Source organism: Furipterus horrens, unplaced genomic scaffold (genome assembly GCF_987537825.1).
Source record: "Furipterus horrens unplaced genomic scaffold, mFurHor1.1.pri manual_scaffold_9, whole genome shotgun sequence".
Taxonomy (NCBI): domain Eukaryota; kingdom Metazoa; phylum Chordata; class Mammalia; order Chiroptera; family Furipteridae; genus Furipterus; species Furipterus horrens.
The window spans coordinates 99,716,860-99,741,981 of NW_028327179.1; the positions used below are offsets into that span (position 1 = coordinate 99,716,860).

At 59.2% G+C, this 25,122-nt stretch overlaps 1 protein-coding gene across 1 annotated transcript; it reads left to right on the forward strand.

Moving 5' to 3' along the window:
* The first annotated feature begins 8,689 nt into the window (after positions 1 to 8,689).
* Positions 8,690 to 22,412, forward strand: KRABD3 (KRAB domain containing 3). The gene is made up of 17 exons (XM_090287671.1): positions 8,690 to 8,972; positions 9,380 to 9,493; positions 10,200 to 10,337; positions 11,010 to 11,159; positions 12,041 to 12,172; positions 12,358 to 12,537; positions 13,361 to 13,516; positions 14,175 to 14,390; positions 14,820 to 14,993; positions 15,417 to 15,566; positions 15,920 to 16,072; positions 16,535 to 16,708; positions 17,329 to 17,586; positions 17,668 to 17,823; positions 18,739 to 18,969; positions 19,414 to 19,575; positions 21,029 to 22,412. The coding sequence occupies exons 1-17, from the start codon at positions 8,939 to 8,941 to the stop codon at positions 21,946 to 21,948; spliced, it is 3,498 nt and encodes a 1,165-aa protein (XP_090143797.1). The 5' UTR covers positions 8,690 to 8,938; the 3' UTR covers positions 21,949 to 22,412.
* Positions 22,413 to 25,122: the final 2,710 nt, after the last annotated feature.

Consider the following 25,122-nt stretch of genomic DNA (forward strand, 5'->3'; position numbering starts at 1 on the left):
ATCACAGACTGCCTGGAGACCCCACCCTCTCAGGCCATGGGTTCACCCTTCCATTCCCGAGACCCCTCCCTTGTCTGGTAGGCAAGTCTTCCCTCTGGCTCCGGTAGGCCAGCACCAGGTTTGAGAACCCCGGTCCACCATGCCTCCTTCCCTCCGCCCTCAGCTCTGCCCACTCCTCCCACCCCCCTCCTCCCTCCTGGCTTCTTCACATCTGGCACTCTCTGCTCTTGACTTCCCTCCCTGGCCTAGTCCCTGCCTGAGGCCATCTCCTAGGGTCGTGGCTGAACCCAGGGAAGACAGCGCCAGAGTGGCAGCAACCCCTGAATCCTGGGCAGGCAACCCCGGAAGCTAGGGTGAGGCTCACAGCCCCTGACCACCTGGCCCTGGTCCGTGGTCAGAGGTCCCTCTTTCCCTCTACCCAACAGCGTGGGTGCCATGTATCCATTTGTCTCCCCAGATCTTCATCCACATGGTGAGGATACAGACCAGGCCTTCCTGAAAGGCACCAGGACCTAAACACCGAGGAGCAGAGGAAGGGCAGTAACCTTGGGTATGTTACATGGCATCAGAGACCAGTGAGACTCACGTTAAGGAGACCACAGAGGGCACTGAGCTATGCCATGGAAGATCAAGGCGAAGGGGGCAGGGGTCAGATTCCTTCCTCACTGCTGTGCAGTTTACTTAGAGCATCAATGTGTTATGCAGGTAACACATTCCTGACCAGTGTGGCCCAGTGGGCTGGGCATTGTCCCGCAAAGCCAAAGGTCACCAGTTCGATTCCCACCAGGGCACGTGCCTGGGTTGTGGGTTCGGTCCCCAGTCAGGGCATGTTCAAGAGGCAACTGATCAATGTTTCTCTCTCACATTGATATTTCTTTCTCTTTCTCCCTCCCTTCCTCTCTCTCTAAAAGTGAATAAATAAAAGCTATATATGTATGTATATAATCTCAATTCTAAATAAGCCAATGAGACCAAATCATTTTCCCCTCCATAGTATTTCCAATGTAATCAACTTGGTACCCTGTTGCTGGTTGCTTGCCCAGCCTACAGAACAACATCTTTTCATTAAGGGATGCAATTGTTTGTATGGAAACTCATGCAGTAATTAATAAATAGTAATACAAGAATAATGTTTCACATTCACAACTGTAAACTACTTTTGCCCCACCCTGTATATTACGGAATAATCACATCAACTCAATAGGTGAGGATAAAGTCAATAAAATTCAATATGACAGCATGACTTAAACAACTCACAGCAAATTAAGAATAGACATAAGTTTCCTTAACCTGGTAAGCAGAGTCCACCACAAACCTCTAGCAAGTATAACACACAGGAAGCAGTCCTGTTAGATTCAGAAACAAGGAGGCCCATCATCACCCTTACTGCTCAATATTGTACTGGGGATCCTAGCCTCTGTAAGAAAACAAGGAAATGAAAAGGAAAGAAGGAAGGGAGGAAGAAAGGAAGGGAGGGAGGGAGGGAGGAAGGGAGGGATTGAAAAGAGACAAACTGTGTTTGCAGATACTATGATTGGCAACACTAAAAGCAGAGAAAAAGCATTAGAACCAAACAAGATAGTTCAGCTAGATCGCTTAGTGCAAAATCAAAATACAAAAATGAGTATCATTCCTCATAAACTAAACTAGCAGAAACCAGCTGGATAATGAATTAGGGTAAAAATCATATTATAATAACAGAAACAAAAATCATAAGGTAACCAGAAATAAAGTAACATTTGCGAATTCTCTATGAACAAAATTATAAAATATTGCTGCAGGATATGAAGGAAACCTGAATTCATGGAGCTAGTCCCATACGCATGGATCAGGGACTCATTACAAGGAATCCTTTCCGATTCAGTCATTTGGTTCATAGTCATTTCAGCGAAGGTTGAAAAGGATTTCAGTAGAACTTGAAAAGACAGAGACTAACTGCGACAATTTGAGATAGGAAAACAAGGTAGAATGTGTTCTAGCACATGGCAAGACTTACAAAGGGAATATAAGTAAACCAGCGAGCATAGGAATACAGACAAATGAACAGAACAGGACGCGTGACCCATGTGTACGTGGGAACTTGGTACATGAAAAGGGTGACGGTGATGGTTAATTTTACGTGTGAACTTGAGTGGAATACGGGAATAAGTAATGCTGGTGAAGCATTACTCATGAGTGTTTCCTGTGACGCTGTTTCTAGGAGAGACTGGGTAAAGGAGGGGGCCCTTGCCGTCAATAGACTGGATGATTGGTGGGCATCAGCCAATCTGTTGAGGGCCTAGTAGAACCAAGAGGTGGAGGAGGGGTCAATCTGCTCTCTGTTGAGCTGGGCGACCCATCTTCTCCTGCCCTGGGACATCAGTGCTCTTGGTGTGTGGACTGGAACCACACACCTGCCTTCTTGGGCCTCCAGCCCGCAGAGGACAGATCATGGGACTTCTCAGCCTCCGTAATCAGTGAGCCAGTTCCTCATAATAAATGTCTCTGTGTTCGTATGTCTCTCTCCTCCCTCTCGTCCCAGACATATCTATACCTATACCTATATTTATTTCTATATCTACATCTTTATTGGTGCTATTCTCTGGAGAACCCTGACAGTCCCAGTTTATACCTGCGGTCCCAGAGTAACTATGAATAGCATTCCCTTCCACTCTCAAAAGTTTCCTGGTGATAAATATATGGTGTCCCTATACTTGATGAAAGTGGAATCACAAACTAGCGGGGGGGATTATTCAACATATGATACCGAAATAACTGGTTCTCCATATTGAAAAAACAAAAACTTAAACCCTCACCAAACAGAATGGTAGATTCCAGATGAATGAAAGACCTAAATATGAAAACTTGAAAACTACTTGAATTAAAAATAGGAGACTTTATACCCTCAGGGAAGGATTTCTTAACATGAGAGGCACAAACAACATTTAAAAAGATAGATCCCCATGTCTCCATCAGAATAAAAAGTAAAATACGATACTTTAAATGCTGTGACAGTTGTGTCTCAATAGTGAGAGCTGTTCCCGCTTGAGCCCTGCCTCGCGGTGTGATAAGAAGAAATGTGTTTATCTTCTCTCTCATTTCCACAAAACGAATGCAAACATTATCAATAGCCAACATCTGTCAGCGCAGAAATGCAGAATCGCGTATGTGCTCCCCATTTCTTTGGCCAGGATTCTGAACTGATGCCTATCTAGCGGCTGCCATTTTCTCAATGACAGGTTTTGCTATCTCCCTCCACCGTGATCAGGGACACAGAGACATTTTCCCTCCTGCGGAAGCGCGTGTGGACCAGCCCCGGGCAGGTGCAGGCCCCCTGCTGCGGACAGGGGGCGGGGCAGAGCCGACCCCACACGCCCTTCCTCACGCATTAACGAAACGGGACGTGTCTTCTCTGGGAGCGACTACAGGGACCCACATTTGGGTGAAAAACTCCCTTTCCCCAAATATTCCAGAGGAAGACAGCCTGTGCCGGAGGGGGCGCGGGGCAGGGGCTCTCTGGGCCGCAGGCAGCTCCTCTTCACCCACCGGCTTCCTCTGCCGCCGCAGGGTCAGCCCCTCGGGCCCCCCCTTCTCCGTGCTGTGCTAACGGGGTCCTCCTCCAGACCTGGAATGAGGCTCATTGTGCTCGCCCGGGGTCTCCCCCGGCCCCGCAGAGTCCTGCCTGGCAGCATGGCGGGGCCCGCGCTTGGTTCATTCCTCACATTCATTTGAGGACCTACTACGTGCCAGGAACTTCTGACGTTACCACCATCAACCAGACAGACCAGCAAATGGTCACCCAAGATACGACACACGAGTCCACGCTGCCGTGAGCGAGGAAGCAGGGTGGCACGCGAGGGTGTGCCGGGGTCTGGCAGCCACGGCCGCCCGCCCGCCCATGACCGCGGCCCGCGGTCGCTCTCCACCCCTGGGGACCCGCTACCCCCACGCCTGCTCGGGGGCCTCGGTCACGGTCGGCTTAAGAGATGCGCCGCCTGGAAGAGGCGGGTCCCGTTTCCTCCGAGCATCCTCACCTTGCACAGAGGATGCGCACAGTGAATGTGGGACGCAAGAGTGGACGGACGGACGGACGGACGCGTACACCCACAAGCACACCATGCGGGGCGGGTCACTGCGCACAGCCCCTCCAGGCAGCTTCGCGGGGTCCCCGGCTGAGGCGGTGAGGAGGGGGCTCCTCCCGGGGTCACCAGGGGCGCGCCCCGCCCCCGGCCGGCGCCGCGGCGCCTTCTGGGAAGTGTAGTTCGCGCCTGCGCCCCGCAGGCCGCCGAGGCCCGGGGTCGCCGGGCGGAAGCGGGACCACCCCTCTTGGGAAGCCAGGCGTAGGGCCGGCCGCAGCGACCCTCCCCTGCCGCTTCTCCGCTGTCCGCGCCCCGGCCCCGCCTTCCCCCTCGCCTACCTCTGGGTCTCTGCCGCCCGCGTCGCCGAGGGTCGCGCCACAGCCTGCGGGCGGGGCAGCGGGCGTCGGGAACCGCGCCGGAAGCTGGGAGCGCAGGCTGAGTCTGGGATGGCGAACCAGGTAAGGCGCGCCGGGCCCCGCCATGAGCCTGGAGGGGGTCGGGGGCGTGGGCGGACGCACTCCGGGGCCCGTCCGCTCCTCCGAGCTCGGCGCGGCCCCCTGGGGCGGCGGGCAGAGCCGGGGACCCTCCAACTTTGGGACCGGGCTGGGCTGTGCGCGGCCGCGCGGGCCGGATGCGCGGGAGGTCTTGCGCTGCAGTCCGTTCCTCGGGCGACCCCTCCCCGCGCCCCGCCTCCAGTATGCGCCTCCAGGGAGCTTCTCTCCACCCTTGGAAACTCGGTCCTTTGGTGTAAGCATCGCGCTCCCTCGGCTTAGCTTTTAATTAATTGTAAGTTACCCTGGGAGCGGTGGGCATGAGGCCTTAGGGGAATGAGTAAGTCTGTTACTTTTATTCCTGTACTAGCATCTCGGGGGCGGGGCGGGGAGGGGGGACAGATAACTAGGTCCATGCCCACGACTCCCAGTTTTAATCCTTTAGGTAAAATGTGTAGCCCCGGGAGCTGAAGGGAAAGCCCCATCGGTCACAGCCTGGGCACAGTTGACACAGGTTGTGCTACGGAAACAGGGTGACAGCGGCGGGGAGTCGCGACGCCTTCTCCTTGGGCTGCCGGGGCTCGTTCTGTAGTCGAGGTGGCTCCCGAGGTTGCGCCAACCTCAGGCAACTGTAGACTCCGTGGTCGGGGGCGTCGCGTGGGGATCGGGTCTGGGGCAGGCGGTGCCCAGGCAGAGCAGTCCCTGTGCTAGGACCTTGGTGTCATTAATTCGCCTCCAAGTCTTGGGAAGAAGGAGCAGCCAGGCCTGGTGGGCGTTGTGGACGCCGGGGCCGCCTCCCTCGCAGCCAGGCAGGCCAGTTGGCTGCCCAAGGACACGGTTACGCAGATATGCCCACTGGCCGCAGGCTCGGGCCGCCTCATTCCGCGGTTTCCTCTTCTGTAGAAGGAGGGGATGGAGCACTGATCTTTCAGACTTGATGTTCCGGGAGGGGGGTGTGCTCACACTGCGTAGCTTCACGGAGAAGGTGGCCAGGAGTGGCCTTGGGGAGCAGTAGGGCACAGTCAGATGGAGAGGAGCAGGGAGGGCCTCCTGTCTCCCTGTCGTCCTGTCTGGTGCCACTCCCGAAAGCCCAGAGTCGTGTGAGCGCAGACCGCAGGTGGGGGGCAGCCGGGCGCAGGGTGTGATCTGGGACCGGAGCCTGAGGCGTGCCTGGGGGATGGGTCAGGCTGGGGAGGACGGTGAAAGATGGACAGGTCCTTTGGGCACTGCAGCTGCGGTGTTCATGCTGGGCTGGTGACACCGTCGGGGAGTGTCAGGAGGACCAGCGTGGCAGCAGCGAGCCAGTAGGCTGCCTGGTTACAGCAATCCTGGCTCAGCTCAGAAAGCTTTTCTCCCGTTGGCTGAGGGCAGGTGGTGATCTGAGAGCCACGGAGGGCTGAAATGGGCCTGGGGAGGGTGGTGGGTCCAGACTACAAGTCAGAGGTAGATTCCTTTCTCCCGAAGGCGAGTATTTGTGGCGCGAGCATTTTCATACTCTTTTTTTTTTTTTTTTTTTTAAAGATTTTATTTATTTTTAGAGAGGGGGGAGAAAGGGAGAGAAATATCAGTGTATGGTTGCCTCTTGTGCACCCCTAACTGGGGACCTGGCCCCCAACCCAGGCATGTGCCCTGACTGGGAATCGAACCAGCAACCCTTTGGTTTTCAGGCTGGTGCTCAATCCACTGAGCCACACCAGCCAGGGCTTCATACTCATTCTTGCTCACTCCCTCGCGCACACACATTCCTCATTCTTCCTCTGCTTTTGGGGGGGCAGAGGGAGGCCAGTGAGGGGACCACCCACTCTGGCCGCAGTCAGTGTTCGTTCCTAGTTTATAAGAACTTTGTCGTGGGAGAGTTTGCTTGGAGGCGGAGGTGGTGAGAGGCCTGGGGACCACATCCTCCCGGTGTCTAGCAGAGCTGGGTGTCGTAGCTGGGAGGAAAGGAGGCCCCCGGACTGTACGGGGGGAGCCCGTTCTGTGTAGCTGGGGCCTGCAGGTGGGTGTTCAGCAGGCAGACCGCGTCAGCAACGCTGATCATAGGCCAGACTGCGTCCCAGCCTCTTTTGTGGCACTTTTCCTGTGTGAGTTTGTTTACTCTTCACAGCACCCCTGTGACATCAGTGGTTATGATGAGTCTGGCAGGTGCCATGGCCAATGGGCAGCAAAGCAGGAATTGGAGTGTGGCAGCCTGGCTCCTGAGGGCAAGCCCTGACCCCCGTGCTCCACCCTGTCTGTGTCCAGAACCTCTGACCTGTCAGTCAGGCCGGTGACAGGACCCGCTGCTGGCAGTGTGATAGGCTCCCACTACTGAAGGCACTGAAGTAGAAATTGACGAGTCGCCGTTTTGGGTGGAAATTGGCAGGAACTGCTCACTGGTCCGTAAAGGTCTACTGCGCTGCCTGTGATTCCTGGTCTGCAAACATGCTGCCTGGGGAGAAGAGGGGGGCCAAGGGGCCCATTCACCGGGGTGGTTCTGCAGGTCGGAATCACCTGAGAAGGTGGGAAACGTCTGTTTCTAAGCCCAGAAAGCGCTGACCCATGACTTAATAGATCTGGGATGAGCTGGGAAACCAGAAACAGTGAAGTATGTCATTTGAACCTCGAGGCCCTTTGGTTTTGTCGGTTAGGTTGTAAAGAGCTTCTGAAAGGAGAAGCTGAGGATACGGAGTATTTTCCACCTGGTTCACTAAGCAGGCTTGAACTAGCTCTCCAGCAGAACCGCCACTTAGCTCTGCACGGTACTTGCTCCCCGTTCCCCCCTCCAGCCAGGGCCAGGCCACTTAGCAGTGGCTACAGGAGCGTTTCTTGTACTCGGGACTCTTACCCATCCCTTGAACAAATCTTTAAATGTTCGGCTTTTGTGAAGAGGGAAGGTAATATCTGATTACAGGTAACCCCATGTCTGTTCCTACAGACTTTACCGGATAATAATAATTTAAAGAATTGGATGTTGGATACTTGGTTTCTTAAGGCTTACCAATCCTGTTGTTATTGGTCGAAGTCACAGTCAAGCACGGTGGAAGGGGCACCAACGTTTCAGCCCAAAGACCCGAGCCCTGGACTTGGCCCCGAGGCTGTCTGCCCACTGGGCTCACGGCGCCCCCCTCACTTCGGACCCTTCCCCCCTCACGCAGGAGAAGTGTGTCACCAGCCAAAGGCCGTTTTGTTAATCACATGGGAAATCTGAAGTGCTCTGGAACATGTAAGGATCACGCTTCTGCTGATCTGTGGGCCCCTCGGCCTGTGACACGTGTCCCTTAGGAGCCAGCAGAGTGCCTTTACATGCAGGTGTTTAAGTTAGAGAGGGCGGGGAGAGGCGGCTGAGGTGCTGGCTGGGTGGCTGGTGCACCTGGTACACAGGTAAATGGGTGTCAGGAAACCGTACGTGCAGAGAAGCAGCCATGTGCCCGTGATCCCCAACTCTCGTCATCAGATAGGGAGGTGTCCAGGCTGGCTGCCGTTCACAGCACGGCCTGCATTCCATAGAGGGGGGCGCGGGAGGGGGGCAGCGAATACCCCTGGCCCGGGAAGTGGCCTGTTAGAAAGGGGGACCCTCCATAGCGCAGTACATTTGTGCTATCAGCTGTCCTTCTCTGGCCAGCTCGGATCTGCCGAACCAGCTCCATGTTGAGCTTCAGAAGGCGGAAAGGCAATGAGCCTCCGAGGCCATCCCAACCTATTCCTTCTTACGGGCCTCCCGGGGGTGTGTCGTGGGTGGAACTCTTGCTCTGCAGGAGCAGAGCCTGGTGTCAGTCATCGAGTCACCAGGTTATGGTCCTTATGGGAGTCAGCTTATACTAACCACACTCACAGGGGACAGAAGGATAAGTCAGAGTGGCCATCCCTTCACGTGCACTAGCTCCCCCTTGTCCCCAGCTTCACATTCCCCAGGTGCGGTTACCCAGCTCCCGGTGGCCCCAGGGGCTCCTTGGCTACTGGCTGTGTTGCCCTAGGCTCTGCCTCTGTGTCACACGGCCTCCTCTGATGTCCATGTGTCTCTTTTCTGTACCAGGACACCAGTCGTACTGGGTCAGGGGCCCACCCTACTCCAGCAGGACTTTATTATAATGCGTTACATCTGCAGCGGCCCTATTTCCAAATAAGGCCACCTTCACAGGTGCGGGGTGAGGACTGAGCATCTCATTTGGGGACACAGTCGACACCCGTCACTGTCTCTTGGGCACGTTCCTGCTGCTCCTTTGCCTGCTCCTGTGTTGGGGGCCCTCCCCGCACCCTGGTGTGCCCCTGGCCTCTGGGGAATGGAAGCAGCCGACTCCCCGGAGATTGTGCCCACAGGTGCCCATCGCCTTCCAGGACCTGGCCGTGCGGTTCTCCGACGAGGAGTGGCAGCTGCTGGGGGAGGGGCAGAGGGCGCTCTACAGGGACGTGATGCGGGAGAACTACGAGGCGCTGGTCTCCCTGGGTGAGGCGCTGGCAGGGCCGGGCCCTTCTGGGGAGGTGTGGCGTGCGCGGGGCAGAGAGGGGAAGTGGGCCTGGATCTCGCACCGAGCACACCCAGTCTCCCTGGGGCCCCCACCCCCGCCCCCAGAGCCTTGGCTGAGCCGGCCTCATTGGTCTTCCACGCTATTGTGTCTGTGGGCTACACTGGGGTTCTGGGTATGCTTTGGTGGGGGCGACACAAGGTGGGGGACACTGAGGCACTGGTTTCCCAGGCTCGGGCGCCCAGAGGTTCTTGGGGTTTGGGTGGTCACAGGAACGCGTGTAAGCAGGTGCGTGGATGTTCAGGCACTGGGGCCGCCTGCATGCTTGCACTTGGGGGGCAGGGGCGAGCTTCCATTCCAGGGGGACTGCCCCTCTCTTCTTTCTCAGGGACAGCCGAGCTGCTCCCCCTCTCTGCCTTCCTGTCGCCCGCGGAGCCTGGTGGAGCCAGGAGCAGGAGCAAAGCTGGTGAGGGACAGGAGCCTCGTAGGGGAGGGGCCCCAGGTGAGTGGCCTTCGTAGCCCAAGGCCAGGCCCCTTGGGCGTCCTGGTCACCCTGGCCCCAAGGGACTCGTTCTTGTCCCTTCCAGCACGGGGTCCTTAGCTCCCAGCTCCACTCCTCACAGGGCACTGTGACATCTGTCTTGCTCCCCTTGCCAAGCTCCTGACCCCAAGCACACCCTGACCTTTCACCCTTTGTGCCTCCGGGCTGTACACCTGCCCATTGCATGACCTGCTCAGGGACTCCTGGGGTCGCCGTTGGAGCGCCTCACCCCGTAGGCCCCTTTCTCGCCACCACCTGTGCGGAGCCCGCCTGCTGCTCCTGAAGGCACTGCCACGGGGCTGGCACCGGGCACCTCGGATGGTAGACGTGGTCCGTGGGCCCAGCCTAGGTGAAGCCAGGAGCTTTAGGGGGTGCCAGGAAGGGCAGAGGGCTCAGGCGGTGGGAGAGGGTGGGGGAGCAGCCCTCCCTGGCGTTCCCCTCGGTGGAGTAACAGGTAATGAATGACAGCGTATGGCAGGAAGGCCGGTTACACGGGGTGCCAGCCCCGGTCCTGGCTGTGCCCAGGGCAGGTCACCAGGCCTGAGCCCACGTCCTCTTTATCTCCTGGCCCCCGGAGTCTCCTTTGCTGCTGCTTATGAGGTAGGAGGACGCACACGGACGTGTGCCGAGCTGACATAGGGCGTGGGGTTCACTGTGGCCTCTCCAGCAGGGGGTGCGCCCCAGCACAGCCTGCACCTCACGGCCCTGGTGCAGCTGGTGAAGGAGATTCCGGGATTCCTGTTCGGGGAAGTCAGCCCCGAGAGTGGGGGAGCCAGCCTGGACAGGGAGCGGCCGGGCCCCGAGGGTAAGTCGGCCGGCAGGGCGGCCTCTGCCGTCTGCACGGTGAAGTTCGGGCTGTGGCAGCGCCGTGTGTCGTGTGCCTGCCCTGCTGCTGCCAGACCCTGGGGGGCCACCCCATTCCGTGCACGCCCCGGCGGCGCGCCTGCCTCTAACACGTGGGCCGTTGGGGGACAGCAGCTTCTGACTTCCCATAGTAGTCACTACATGGCTTCGTCCACACCCTGGTGGCCCCGTCCCCTGTGCCCTGTGTGGCAGGTGAGGCCAGAGCCTGTTCTGTAGGTGAGGAAGGGGAAGCTGTGCCTTGTCTGAGTGGCAGTGGGGACCAAGGTCCCCTCCAGGCCTGCGCTCCCTCCGCCGCACCGCTCTCTCCTTCCCGTGCCTGCCCCGCGCCCTTCTTAGACGTCTCAGGCCCCGCCTCCGGGGGTCTGTGCCCACCAGCCGGGCTGCTCAGTTGGTGGAAGTGGGAGAGAACGTGGGGGTGGGAGGGACCTTATCAGAACAAGACTGACTGTGAACCGACACTTCAGAGGCAGAGGTGACGAGGCAGAGCCCACTGCGTCCTGGTCAGTGTTAGCGGGACCCCGCGAGGAAGGGCTGGAGCGGGACAGCACTAGGAGCGTTTCACCTTCTGCTGGGCTTAAATTTCAACTCCTCGTGTCCTCCCTCCTGCTGGCAGCCGCTGTGACCGCGGACACTGGCCCCCTCCAAGGCCTCTGCCTCCCAGACCCGCCGCTCGGCCTGCCCAGTCTGGCCACCACGCCCAGCACTAGCTCATCGTCCAGTGGTTCTCCCGGAGGCCGGGGGCAGGGCAGTCCCCTCGCCATCAGTGAGTGTGACCCAGCGGGGGCGGGGCTCCAGCCCTGGAGTCGGGGGGACTGGGCCAAGGCCCTATTAATTTTCTCTGAGACCTGGTTTCCCTCATTGCTAAATGGGGACAAGCTCCCTGAGGAGCAGGACAAGTGCCGAGCCCCTGTCTGCAGACCAGGGAGGAGGCATGGCACTCGGTGCCAGTGGAGGGCTGGGTGCTCCGGCTGCTCACGCCCCGGAAGTGGGGCGGCTGCCCCCCACAGGCCCTCCTGCAGGCCGCGGACCTGCGCAGCTGATGGACTCGCAGCCCTGGGAGCAGAGGAGGGCCAGGGCGGCCCTTAGAATTTCTCTGGGCTCTCTCTTTATCTTTTAAAATTCTTACAAATTTTGCACTTGTTTGAATATCTGCTTTTATTAAAAATATTTTAAATGACTGTGGAATAAAATTGACACTCCTGAAAAACATACCCCATTTACCTGTGGATTCGGGTGTTGCCTGGCAGATCAGCTATGGGGCTCCACGTCCTCACATGTGGGAAGCGTGAGGGCAGAGCAAGGGCCTGTGCGTTGAGATTGCTGCTGTCACTTGCTGAGCCCAGGTCAGAGGCTGGGGTGGCAAGGGTCGCAGGCACTTGGAGTGAACCGTCTGGGTACTGACAGTCACTGGGAGGAAACAGGGAAAGGAGCCCTCCCCCAGCCCCCGCCCCTCCCCCAGGCTGCACCTCTGCCACAAGCCTCATAGGCGCCGACTCTGCAGCCAGCTGAAGTTCCCATGACTTGGCTGTCCCCCTGGGATTTGGGAGCTGGAGAAGCCTGTCCCTCTGTGGGCACCGGATCTGGGCATTTCCCCAGGGATAAAGAGCCAGGGCTGGAAAGACCTTCCTGTCTCTCTTGCTATAGAAACAGCAGACACACCAGGGCCTACGGAGAAAGAAGGCTCTGGAGCCCCAGGTGGGGAGTGCAGTCCTCCCACCTGGAGCCCCGGCAGAAGGAAGAGCCACAGGAAACAGCAGAGAGGGGCTTCAGGGCCAGGTGAGAGGCCGGCTCTCCCGAGTCCAGGGCCTGTCCTGAGCTGAGCGGGCCAGGGAGAATGAGGCAGCCCCGTCCTCTCCCATCTCAGCCCCCTGACAACCTGCTCACGGGCGGGGAACCTCAGCTGCCCCGTTGTCCCACGGCTGCCACCATCGGGGCCACACTGACCTTGGCCAATCTTGCAGGTCCCGCAGGAATCTCTCCTGGGAGCAGCCCCTTGCAAGGCCTCATCAACTGCCTGAAGGAGCTCCTTGTGCCTGGGCCCCAGCACCCCGAGGCACCCCCCCGCTTGCCCCCCGTCCCTGGCCTGGGCAAGGCACAGCTAACCAGGGAGGGGCTGGGGCCTGGGATCCCCCCCTGGGGAGGTAAGTCCTGGGGCTGTGTCTCAGGCCAAGGTTTCTGAAGCCCCTGAAACTCAGGTGCCTTTCTGTAGATGCTCCCCTCCAAACTGGGAGTCTTTCTGAAGGATTGTCCTCAGCCTGGCCGCTCCTGCGTCATCAGGGCCAGAGCTCTGGAGCGGGGCGGCTTTCTTACAACAGCGTGTGGGCAGCGGGCGAAGGAAACTCAGGAGCACAGCCTGGCCCCCCTTGTGTTCTTCAGTCACCCTAGTGGGGGACGTAGGAGGCGGGGGGAGCTGAGTGGGGCACTTCGCTTGGACTTGGGGGATCGGGGCAGCATGGCTGGGGCAGGAGCGCCTGTCCTGGAGTCCGACACCTGTCAGCTGTGCAGATTGGAGACTCCCGAGGCCCTGGAGCCTCAGTTTCCCCACCTGTAAGGCATGGGGGTCATTGTGGGCACCTGAGACGGCTGTGTGAGGCTTAGGTACTGGGGTGTGCACGTGTGTGTGTGCACAAGGCGGATCCTGCTCGATGTGAGTCCTGTCCAGGGCCCCGAGAAGGGCCTACAGGCAGCGGCCCGGGAGCCTGCCCCACACTGTGCTTGCACACCAGGCGCTCTGCCTTTACCTTCCCGCCCCTTCTCTGTCCCGTTCTGGGAGGCAGGGAGACAGGGATCTAAACCTGCCACGCAGACGACAGTGGCCTGCGCTAGACTGGCTGGGTTACAGCTGACCTACCTCGAGGTTCCTAGCCCTGACCTCTTCCCTGCGCACCTGAGCTCTCCACTTGCTGTTTGTCACGGAGATGGAGGACCCCAGCTCAGGGGGGAAACGTGTTGCTTTTTCCTTAGTGAAAACAGAGGCAGGGTCCGGGGATTGTCCCCTCCAGGGCCTGCTGAACTGTCTGAAGGAGATCCCAGTGGCCCAGGACGTGCACCCTAGCCCTTTAGGAGTCGGGGACCCACCACTGCCGGAGGACCCAGGGGCCTGGAAAAGGGCTTCTGGAGGTAAAGGCCACTGGCTGGGCTGGGAGGGCCCTGGGCACTGGCTGTTCCTTCTGCTGCTCCGGGCAGGGCCGTGGGTGACCCTCCACACATCTGTGTGTTGCTCCGCGTGGCCAGATGTCGGGGATTGTCCCCATTAATGGAGTTGGTCACCAGGAGGTGCTGCATCAGTTCGTGATCATTTCCCAGATTGGCTTCTGAACTAGGAGCTCGGAATTCCAGAAGGCAGTGGCTGGGGGAGTGGGGGGGGTGGGGGCGGGGGGAGCAGAGGGAGGGAGACCGAGAACAGAAGACCGAGCTTCAGCCCAGGAGACATTCAGAGCATAATTCTGATGTGGGGGTTCTCGTCTTGTCCGTGTGGGCTGGGGAGGATTTCCATGCATGGCAGCTACCCCGTGCTCAGCCACTCCTCGGGACGTTGAGAAAGTTGAATTGAGACGGGGGTGCTGGCTGTGGGGCAAGGAGCCTGACTTGGTGCTGCCTGGGCAGTGCTGGGCTGGCTCCTTTTGTGGAAACCCCTGGAGGCGCCCCGGGGGGAGTGGGAGGCTGGCGGCGGGACAGGGAGTGAGAGTGGGTGCATCTGCTGGTGACTGAGCAGTGGTGAGGCTGCGGTGGGAGCCCCGTGCTAACCCCTGGGGGCCTCTTGGGGGGCTTCCCACAGGGCTCAGACCCCTGCAGACCCCTGCTCTCTGCCCTGGTGCTGGCGTTGGCCACGTGCTCTCGGTGAAGCTGGAGGACAGCTGGGCCCCGAGCCCCCCCGCGCCCGCATCCTGTCTGCTTCGCAAGCTGACCCACAGCCCCTGTGCCCCCGGCGGCCAGGGGGGCGATGGAGACACCGGCAGGGTCCGAGTGCCCAGCTGGGGCCCTGCAGCTGCAGGTGAGGCCCGACGCCAGCCCTGGAACAAGGCTCTGCCTGCCCGCAGGGTGAGGAGCAGGGCCAGTGCACGGCGGGAGAAGCCAGGTGTCCCCTCCAAGCAGTTAATCCCTCCTTCACCCACGCCTCCTCCATCTGGCCCTTGCCCAAGAGGGAGCCCTGCATTGGGAGGACCTTCATTTGCAGAGGTTTCCTGACTGTCGGGGTGCTGGCCGCTGTATACAAGTGGGTCCCCCCACCTGCCCCAGGACCTGGGGGTACGGTTTGTGTTGTTCCCCTGTACAAACAGAGAGCAGGTCTGAGTCCCCACCGGAGGGTGTCCTGTCTGGTTCAGGACTTGTCACCCCAGTACAAGGTGGGTGGGACAGCCAGCCTGGGGCCAGGCCAGGGGACCTGCCAGAGATGGTGATAGGGCCATCTCCCCTGTCCCAGCCAGCAGTGCCTCGAGCTCACCCCTGGAAGCCCTGGAGGCCTGTCTGAAGGGCATTCCCCTGAGTGGGTCGTTACCTCCCCAGCCGCTGGCCCCCGCTTGGTTCCGGAGCCCCCAGCCAGGAGACCCCGGGTCCCAGAGGCCCGAGCTGCAGCCCCGAGGATCACACAGTCGAGGTAGCCTTGGTGATGGGCTGGGGGACCATCTGTCCCTGCACACGCATGGGGGCGATGCCAAGGACACTGCTGTCCCCTCCTCATCCTGGGCTCCTTAAAGTGCAGAGCCTTCTCCCCTCCCACCCAGCCCCCTTTCATGGCTGCTCTGAACAGCTCCTGCATGGGTGGAAGCCAGTTAAGCTGTCCCTGCCCACTGCCTCCTCTAAGAGCTCTCCTTACTCTCTGGCCCCAGGAGACCCGTGGCTGGGTCACGTGGGTTAACGTGGTATTTTAATCAGCGTTACGTCTGCCCCAACCACAGGGGAGGCCCCCATGGAAGATCCTTTGGGGCAGGTCTCCGGGCGCCACCTGCCCACAGTTCAGGGCCCAGGGGACCTCTTCTCTAGTGACTTTCTGTGATGCCAGCTGTGCTGTTTCCTGCAGAAGTGACTACGGGGCCTTTTCTGGCTCTGGGCCTGCAGGGCTTCGTCAGAGATGGCTCTGCCCGCCCCCCAGGGCCCCACAGCACCCCCACCAGCTGCTCCTCATCCAGCAGTACTGACGGGGACCTGGATTTCCAGAGGCCTGGGAAAGGTGAGCTGGCGGGCCTGAGGCTCTGGTCGGCCCTGGGGAAGGATGGGGGCAGCGCTGGTGTCCTGCGGGTCCTGCCCCCGTGCCTGCGGCCAGTCTCCCTCATCACAGCGCACTGACCCGGCTCCCAAGTAGGCAGCAAGGCAGGCTGGCCGGCCTGAGCAGGGCTGCCCGGAGCTACGATGACAGACGCTTGGGGCTGGGTTTCAGTTCGGGTGCCCTATGCAGCCGCGACAGGTCCCACGCTCTGTGCCTCCTCCTGTGGGCCCAGCTGCCCTGGACACGGGGTGCAGGCACGGCCCCGGGGTCACAGAGACCGAGCTCCGACTGAGACGGCAAATGCTGGGTTTTCACAGGAGTCCCAGGTGGAAGCGCCCCACTCCAGGGCCTGGAGAATTGCCTCCGAGAGATCCCTGTGCCCAGGCCCCAGCCCGCCTGGTCCTGGTCCTCGGCAGGGGACAGGGAACCCCGGAGAGTGGAGCCCAAGAGCTGGACGGCAGACAAGGAAGGTAAAGCATGGTTGCCCGGGGCTCTGGGAGCAGGAAGGGGTATCTGTGCTGGTGGCCTGGGTGCTGCCCCTGCCCCAGCGGCCGGCGGGCCCACGTCCACCCTGAGACGAACAGGCGCTCTGGAAACGACCCAGCCCGGACAGAGGCCAGTGAGAGGCCAGAACGCCAGGTGCTGCCTGCCTCGGTGTAGGGGTGCGGTCAGGGCAGGGCAGGGGCGGCGGGGGAGTGTCTTTCCTTCATGTGCCTTGGTGTCTCCCGGGAGTCCAGGTAGTGGGTCTGAAGAGGTCCTGGAGGATGTGAGCAGCCCCTGGGGACCTCTGCAGGGCTGGCGTGTGTGCCACAGCTGGAGCTCGTGTGCCTGTGAATGCAACGATGACAGCTCTCTGTCCTTTCCCTTCCTTTCCTCGGTGCCAGCACAGGGCCTGTGGGGCTGACAGGCCTCTCGGCCTCTCATTAAAACAGGACTGAGGAGTGAGGCCTGCGAGCCAGTCCACCTCGGGGGGAACGTGCCCACCAGGAGCCTGTGGCCGGCCAGCCCACAGGCACTGTCCTCTAGCAGTGCCCCTGCCTGCTGGCAGCCGGGGCTCAAAGACCACGTGGCCAGCAGGCCAGCACCGTGGAGGTGGCTCCCGGACGGTGAGCTGCCTCCTGCCCCCAGCGCTTCCGGCATGTTTCCCTCCAGCTAAAGTCTGCGGTGGGGGCCTGGGTCTCCCTTCCCTCTGCTATCCCCGTCATGCCCCATTCCCCAGACTGCAGGCTGAGCACGGGAGGGGGTGCGGAGTGGCCCCTGCTGCTATGGCCACTTAGTTTAACTTGCTGCAGAACCCTGGGCCGGGCCTGCCAGAGTGCTGGGAGGCCCTGCCTCGTGTGAGTGGCTGCGGTGCTTCTAATGCTCCTGCTGGGCAGGAGCTGCCTGGGGGGCCTCCTGGGGGCTGAACTGAGCCTCTGCTGTTGGATGAGCGGAGGGAGTGGAGGGAGTGCGGTAGGAGGGCCCAGGGCCTGGCTGGGACAGACTACTAGTGGCTTCCAGGGACTTAAGACTTCTGGAAAGTTCCCCAGCTGGCTTTCCAGCAGGGCCAGGAGCCGAGTCAGGCTCTGACTCCACTTCCGTCCACTGTCAGGGCAGAGAGGGCATCCAGGTCTACCAGGGCTTGTCTAGGGCTGCTGACTGGGCTGTTTGCCTACTCATCCCGGCGGAGGGCCTTGCTCCTTGTCAGGCTAGTCCACAGAAGGTTCTCCTGTTGCCATTTGCCCAGGGGCAGCCACCACGCCCTCCCCACTTCACTGCCTGGAGAACTCACTGAAGGGGATCTTGCCTGGGCGGCCCCTGCGCTTCGCCTGCTTGGCCGGCCCCAGCCCTGGTCACGGCCCTGGCCCCGGCCCCAGCCCGGGTACTGGCTCCAGCCCAGGTACTGGCTCCGGCTCTGGCTCCGGCTCCAGCTCCAGCTCCATCTTCAGCAGCTCAGAAGATGACCCGAGGCCGGAGCCTGAGCTCTGGCAACCGCTCCCACAGGGTAAGCTTCGGGGGGAGAGAAGAGGCAGGGAGCTATGCCCCAGGCTGGGGCCGCCACCCTGACACCAGCTTTGTGACGCAGAGAGGAACCCTCTTCCCAGCAGCAAGGGCCCCGGCCCTCCGACCCCACGCCCCCGTGGCCCTCCGATCCCAAGCTCCTGCGGCCCCCCGACGGGCAGCAGCCCTGGTGACGGCCCACGGACAGCGGAGCCCAGGGACCACTTGGGTCTCAGTGCAGGTGAGCCTGGGGTCTCCTGGCAGGGGCATGTCCCCAGGGGGTTCTCAGTCTCACCTGTCACTTTGCCTGACTCTTGCCAGAAAGTTCTCTGCTTCTGTCGTGCTTGAGGTGAGTCGTATCTGAGAGAGAAGGCAGGGTTGTGGGGGCACTGAGGGTTCCAGAAGTAGTAAATGATTGTGCTTAATTAGAAAGCCTGGCAGTAAACTGAATAGGTCTGGGCTGTAATGTTACGTAGGTAACCTGTACACATCGCGTGCACTTAATGATGTGTATGTACACACACACACTCACACACTCTCTCTCGCTCACTGTTGTGTGGCCCCAGCCTCTGGGTCGTGAGGCTCTCGGCGAGGCCTGCCTGGGGCACTCACCCCGCTCTCCCAGAGTGGCCCCACAGACGTGCCCCCTGCGGCCAGGTCCTGGCGGGACCGCCCTCTGCTCTTACTATGGTCACAGGAAGCACTTCAGCCAAACCCATCAGAGCACTTGGGGGAACAGGCCTTGTCACTCACACGCACGCTTGCAGGGCACGCAGTGAGGTGACAGGCACAGGGCGTGCGCACAAGGACCTGGGACCGTCCCTGTTCCCATCATGGCGGGCTGCCTAGGCTTTGGCAGGTTCAGTCTTCACTGGGTGATTGAGTAAGAGTGGGGATCTGGACACAGGAATGTCGGTCATCCAGGTCACCCAGGGCGTCCTGAACGAGGGAGCCTCATGGGGGGTGGGGGGCAGCCTGGCTCCTTCCCTATTGTTGGCTAGTGGCTCTCACGCCCTGGCATGTGCTGACCCGAGGCGGCCGACTCTGGAAATGGCTGCCTTACCAGTCCAAAGCTTGGTGTTGGGACTTAGCGCAGACGAGTGTGTATATATAATGATAGTAACATACATTTTTTAAATTTGGCAATAAACCTCAGTGTCAAAAGTGAGATTCCTCCACGTGGGAGAGCGTAGGGGCTGTCCTGTCGAGGAAGCTGGAAACGCCGCCTGCTACCCAGGCCACCTCGCTTCTCGGGCCAAGCCTGACCCAGCGTCTGACCCAGCAGGAAGAGCAGATGGGAGCACGGGAGGCAGAGCTCCGCTGCCCAGGAGAGACGTGTGCTTGGAGCCCCCGGGCTGGCCTGGCGCTCTGGGCAGCGCTCGAGGAGGTACGGTGGGGTGATCGGTCAGGGAAGGGGGGTCCCTTTGAATTAAGGCCAGTAGCCCCACGCAGCCCTTGTCCTCTCTGCTGGCCCAGGCTGTCCCCACAATCCTCACTGCCCAGCGGGGCTGGTGGGAAAGAGCCTAGTGGTCTGGGCATGGGCCTTACAGTCCCCCGTGTCCTGCCGGGAGCCCCCAGCATGTGCCTGTGGGCCTCCCCGGTGGTGGGACCTGCACCTCACAGCCCTCTCCACCTGCCGTCCCCGGCCCCAGCCCCGGTCGCACAGTCCCCAGTGGGCCATTTGACCAGAGTCGGGCTCCATCTTGCATCTCATTTAACCATTATTTGAGTTGAAAGTTTGATTTTCTAAGGTCATCTCCCAATAGTCCCATGTTAGAATGGCTGTCAAAACGAGATGTGCACCCCTGCACATTCTGTGCTCTCTCTGCAGGGGTGGCTGGGAGTCTCTGCCCTGCCCCTGGGCCAGAGAAAAGGCCCAGGCCGGGGCCCTGCCAGTCTCCAGGGTCAGCCCCTCGGCCCCTGTCCCAGAAGCCCAGGGTTAGTGAAGAATCCGGAGGCCCAGGGTCGGGACACAGAGGACCAAGTGTTGCAGGTGAACTGCTGGGCTCCCCGTCCCCTCAAGTCGTCAGGAGCCCTGCGGGCACTGGGTGGGGCAGGGGTCAGCATCTGCACAGCCCCGCTGCTCAGGAACACGCTGCAGGGTCCCAGCGGGGGGAGGGGAAGTTGTGCCGCACGCCCTTCCAGGCTTGTTTGGGTCACAGGTAGGAAGAGTCTCACCTTGACCTCAACCTCAGGTTGCGTATGTCATTTCAGCGTTTTCTTACAGACGTGGCAGGCTTTGCCGTAGAAGCGTAGAGTCCTTTCAGAGGCAGAACAGGGAGTGAGCCTTGTACCGGAGCGGGGGCCCGGCAGAGCCGGGGCTTGGGTCCGAGTGGCCTTGAGGGAACAGAGGAGGAAACAGGCCCAGGCACCTTGCGTGGCCTGGCCAGCGGCATCGGGAGGTGGGCGCTGTGGTTGCACGTCACCCTGACCCGGAGGAAGCTCCTCCCCAAGCACATTGGAGACGCGGGCGGTCTGGTTCACCCTGGGACACGCACGGAGACCCTTGCGCCAGACCCTCCCTGGCTCCTCAGCCGGGCTGCTCGTAGGTGTGGCCGGTCCTGAAGGTGGAGACCCGCAGGCCCACACCTGTCCCTCAGGCAGACGCGTGCCTGCCACAGCAGCGAGGCCACTCACGCTTAGCTCAGATCCTTCCTGAGCGTGACCAGGTGGCAGTGGGGGCTTGCAGCCACTCCAGCGTCACTCTGTCCTCCGATTGAAGCCCTGAAGGTGCTGACAAAAGGGAGGAGCCAGGCTGGGGCTTGGGGACAGGGGAGCCGCAGGTCTGTCCAGTCCGAGGTAGTAACGGTTTTCTTGTGAGATTTGCCTGAGGTGGAGACAGTTCCAAGGGAACTTAGGGTGAAGGATTAGGTAGGTGATTTTTTTTCAAAGTAATTTACTTAACCCCCTGTGGATGTATAACTTTTGAATATGAAGGACAGAAGGTGGGGTGGGAGGACCCCAGGTAGTTTGCTTATGACCATTGCTCCAGGCCGCGTGGACTGGCCCTTCGGGGCCTGCTTCCCAGTGCCGCCCATGGCCATGGCCGTGGCCTCACGTGCCCTGCTGAGGCTTCTTTAGGCCCTGCCCACCAACTCCCTGGGCGTGTTTAGGTGCCCGCAGGTGCCATTTGGTCCCAAAGATGGCACAAGAACCTATTGACTGTTGTCCTAGAAAGTCCAGTGTCCTAAGAAACCTTAGTTACCATGGAGACCCAAACTGTGGTTTATCCTGCCCGTGAATTTGGGGAGCAGCGGGGAGATGCGGCCACTATCGATGTCATGAGCATTGTCACTGATGTTCTCAAGCCTGAGTCAGTTCCATCCCGCCTAAAGCCAGACCTTAGACGGGCAGGATGCTGAATACGCTACTTCAGGGGCCCTCGGGGCGGGGAGAAAGGTCCTGGTAGCCTGAGAACTCAGTCCTCGTCCTTGCTCTGGTTTTAGCCACGACTGAAGGAGGGCTACTTCCCGGAGGCCTGCCTGAGCCGCCCCTCGTGGCCACCATTGCTCCTGCTTTGCCACCTGCCTCCCCACGGCCACCGTGTCCCTGTAGGAGTTCCCTCCAGCAGGAGCTCCGCGGCCTCAGTGCCGCCCTCTCGGAGAAGCTGGATCGGCTCGCCGCCGCTCTGGCAGGCCTGTCTCAGGAAGTGGCCACCATGCGGACCCAAGTGGATCGGCTGGGGAGGCGCCCGCGGGGCCCTGGGCCAAAGAGCCAGGCTTCCTGGCCGTGGGCCCTCCCCCGGGGACCTCACTGGGCTCACGGCCCTGCTCACAGACACCTGCCGTACCGGAGACAGAAGCGCCCCACCAGGCCGAAACCAAAGGTCCTGCGCAGCCAGGCAGAGGGCTGCAGGGCCGGTGATGCCCCCGGCCTCTCCCGGGGGCCGCTGCTCCTGGCGCCCCAGCCGCCTTCAGAGGCCCCGCAGGCCGGGCCTCCTGGGGCCAGCTCCAGCCCCTCCCAGCAGCCGTCGTCCTCAGCATGTGGCCGTGCTGTGCTCCCTGTGCGCCCCCCGCTCAGACACTCTGGGGGTCCCCAGAGCGCCCCCGTCCCTTCTGTGCCTGCTGCCTTCCCTCCCCAGATGGCCTCTCCTGCCACCAGTGCAGACACAGAGCCACCGGCTGCAGTGGCGGTGCCAACTGGGACCCCAAACTGGCCCAAGGACCCAAACGGCCTGTTGGCAGGAGTCCAGAGAGCCGTCAAGGAGGAACTGTGGGTTAGAGATCATAGGGACCTGAGATGGGGGGCCCCTAACCGCCTTCTTCATCAGCTCGGCCCTGAGGATGCCCTACCCCTAGCCTCTTCTCCTAGAGGCCAACCAGCCCCCACACACTGCCCCAGCCAAACCCCCATTTCCGGGCTGTGAAGGTCCAGGCGTCCCCCTTGGCCTGACCACCCCAGACTCCAGGATGTGTTTGCTCAGGGGGCCCGCCGCTTGGGGTGCATTCCTCAGCCACGCCTCTGTCCTTGGCCAGGTGCACTCAGATGTCGCTTCGCTCCTGTCTCTGCCACGAGAACCCCCAGGCAGGTGGTGCACACACACCTGTGCCGGGGCGCTCTGAGCGCTGCCGAAGGGGCACGAGAGCCCCTCTTCCTCACACCTGCGCTTCCTGCTCCCAGTGCTGAGGGCAGTGGCTCCCACGCCCCCGCAGACACGCGCACAGGTCTCATTTGGGGAGAGCTCCACTCCTGGTCTAAGTTGGAGTCACGTGTGTGGATTCTAAAAATGGCAGAGCTGGTTGCTAAGGTGAGGGCCTTTGGCGCCTACAAAAAGGGGCGTGGCTGATCGGTTACCAGTCCTGGGACGAGCTGGCATCCTGTCTACGTGGTCCAGATCCGGTCAGACTACAGGAAATTCGGGTTATTTTTCTTTTAAGACCGTGGAAAGTAAGTTTTAAAATGAATGGTAAGGTGCTTCATGATATGCAGCTACACTCATCCCACAGGTCCACAGCCACTCAAACCAAAAACATTTGCGATTGTTCACTGAAAGCCTTCCAGAATCACCGATGCAAAAGATGTGTGTGCAGTTGGGGACTTTGGGAGTGTGTCCCACACTTTCACCTACTTTATGAGGAAATGTTACTTTGGTGGGAGAAACCGAGGGGCCTTTTGAACTCAGGAATTCCAGGAATTGGAGGCAGGGGCACAGAAGGCTCTAGCTCTGCCTGTCACTGTCCTGGCATGTAGCCCAGAGGACGGTCCCTGCTGGACCTGGGCACGGACCTTCCAATGATGCTCCATTGGCCGCCCACCAGCCTGAGGGCACCGTAGGCAGAAAAGGGAAGGCCCTGCTCCAAGAAGGGAGTCCACAATGAGGGTTGGGGGGTGCAGGGACCACAGTTCACTGCCTGTGACCCCCGTGATGTCACAGCTGCCTCCAGAAGGCGCTGGTTCATTGGCAGGCCAGACTTCCGGCCTTCTGTGTTGTTTTAGATGTGGCTTCTGTAAACAGCCTGTAGTTGGATCTTATTTTTTCATCCAGTTTGACACAACTTTTCCTTTCTTGGAGCCCTGAATCCATTTACCTGTAATAAAATTACACATTTGGATTCGAACATGCCATCTTGTTTTCTGCGTCTGTTTGTCCCACTTGTTCTGGGGGTTTCCCCTTGGGTTGCACTGACTGGGTCGCAGGTCTGCTTGTTTCTGTGCGTTCCACTTCCCCTCTGCTGACCTCACCGTGAAAGAACAGAGAAGAAGACATCCAAATGTACAGTCATATTTGGGAGATTTTAGCACAACTTTTCCAGAAAGTGGTAAAATAATCAGGAAGGCTATAGAAAACTTGAACAACTCAACACAACCGGCATGATCGATGAATATACAGACTGCTGCACCATAGGAATACAGACTATGCATTCTTTTCAAGTATACACAGGACAGTCACAGAAGTGGGCCATGTGGTAAACCCTAGAGCCAGATTAGACAAGTTTGAAAGTAGTAACTTGTTCTCTGACCATACTGTAGCTTTTATGCTAGAAGCCAATAAAAAGAAACGAGACGTTTTCATATATTAGAAAAGTAAAAATTATGCTCCTAAATAATCCATGTGTCAGTGAAGAAAGGGAATATTTTGAACTGAACTCTTAAGTCCCACATATCAAACCCGGAGGATAAAGCTAAGTCAGTACGTACCTAGCGATGCATGGGCATGAATGAGTGTGTGAAAAAGAAATCCACAAGGAGGTGCAATCAAGACAGCAAGGGAAATGCAGAAACAGTTGAGGGAATGGAAAGATAAGCAAAAATTAGTGAAATAGTATTCATAGATATAATCAAGGAAGCCAAAAAAGTATTTTTTAAAGAGGAAATGAAGTGGACCCACTTGTGTTATAATTCATCAATTTTAGAAAAGGCACAAATGACCAATCTCAGGAACAAAGAAGGTGACCATGTGCCGCTACAGACCATATAAAAATTAAAAGATGGTTTTTTCAAGCAACTTTGCCAGAAAAATTTTATCCTCACCCAAGGACATGCTTATTGATCTTCGAGGGGAAGGGAGGGAAAGAAACATCCATTGGTTGCCGACGGAACCTGCAACCCAGGCATGTCCCCTGACCAGAAATCACACCGGCGACCTTTTGCTCTGCAGGATGACGCCCCAACCAACTGAGCCACACCAACCAGGGCACCACTGATACGTTTTTAAGTTTCCAAGAGATTCTAATGTGTTGGGAGCCATTCTTGTTGGCAAAACTGTAAAACGACATTTATTCAGGGGCTTTTTCCACTGTTTCCCTTCAGCCTTTCTCCCTACTTACCACGAAGCGCTGCTCCTGTATCGACCCGCAGCCGGCAACATCTCGTGTATTCATTTCATTCCAGAGAGACTACAGCGTGCCATTCCTTTGCCGGGAGCCCCGGGCGGGGGGGGGGGGGGGGTGTAGCTCACGCGCCTTCACCAGGTAACAGGTTCACCTTCGAGGCTGGGAGGGGGAGGGACAACAGAACCCGAAAGAAAGGGAGGTAGACCCTCGGCCAGCCGAGTAGCAGGAAGCTGCATCTCTAGAATTCTGGTTTCGGAGGGAAGAGCTGGGGTCTGGTAGAAGCAAGGCTTCAGTTCCAGCCTGGGCGCCACATTGCCGGGGAAGGACAAGCAGCACAGATTCACGCTACAGGTGGGATCTTAACGGGCTGAAAAGAAAGCTGAGAAGCCATGAACTTGGCCCCTCCCATTCCTAAACACAGTTTTAAGGACCTCCTCATAGATCTTTAAGGGTCTTGTACAGGGAGTCATTCGGGGGGGGGGGGGGTGTGAATAATAGTACATGCCTGCCGCCAGGTTCTCCCTACAGCAAGGGAGGGGCGTGGGAGCACACCCTTCAGCCTCCAGTGGGCTGGTCCCGACTCACCGAACAGCCTCACCACGCACTGTCTTCTCTCACAGAGCTCACGTCTGCCAGGCTGGACTTCTCGCTACTCCTGTGCCCACCTGCACCCATGCATTTTCCTTGCTGTTCCGCCTACCAGAAAGGCCCTTCCTCCATTTTCACGTTTTACTTGACCAAGTCCATTTGAGCAGCTAAGTCCAAAG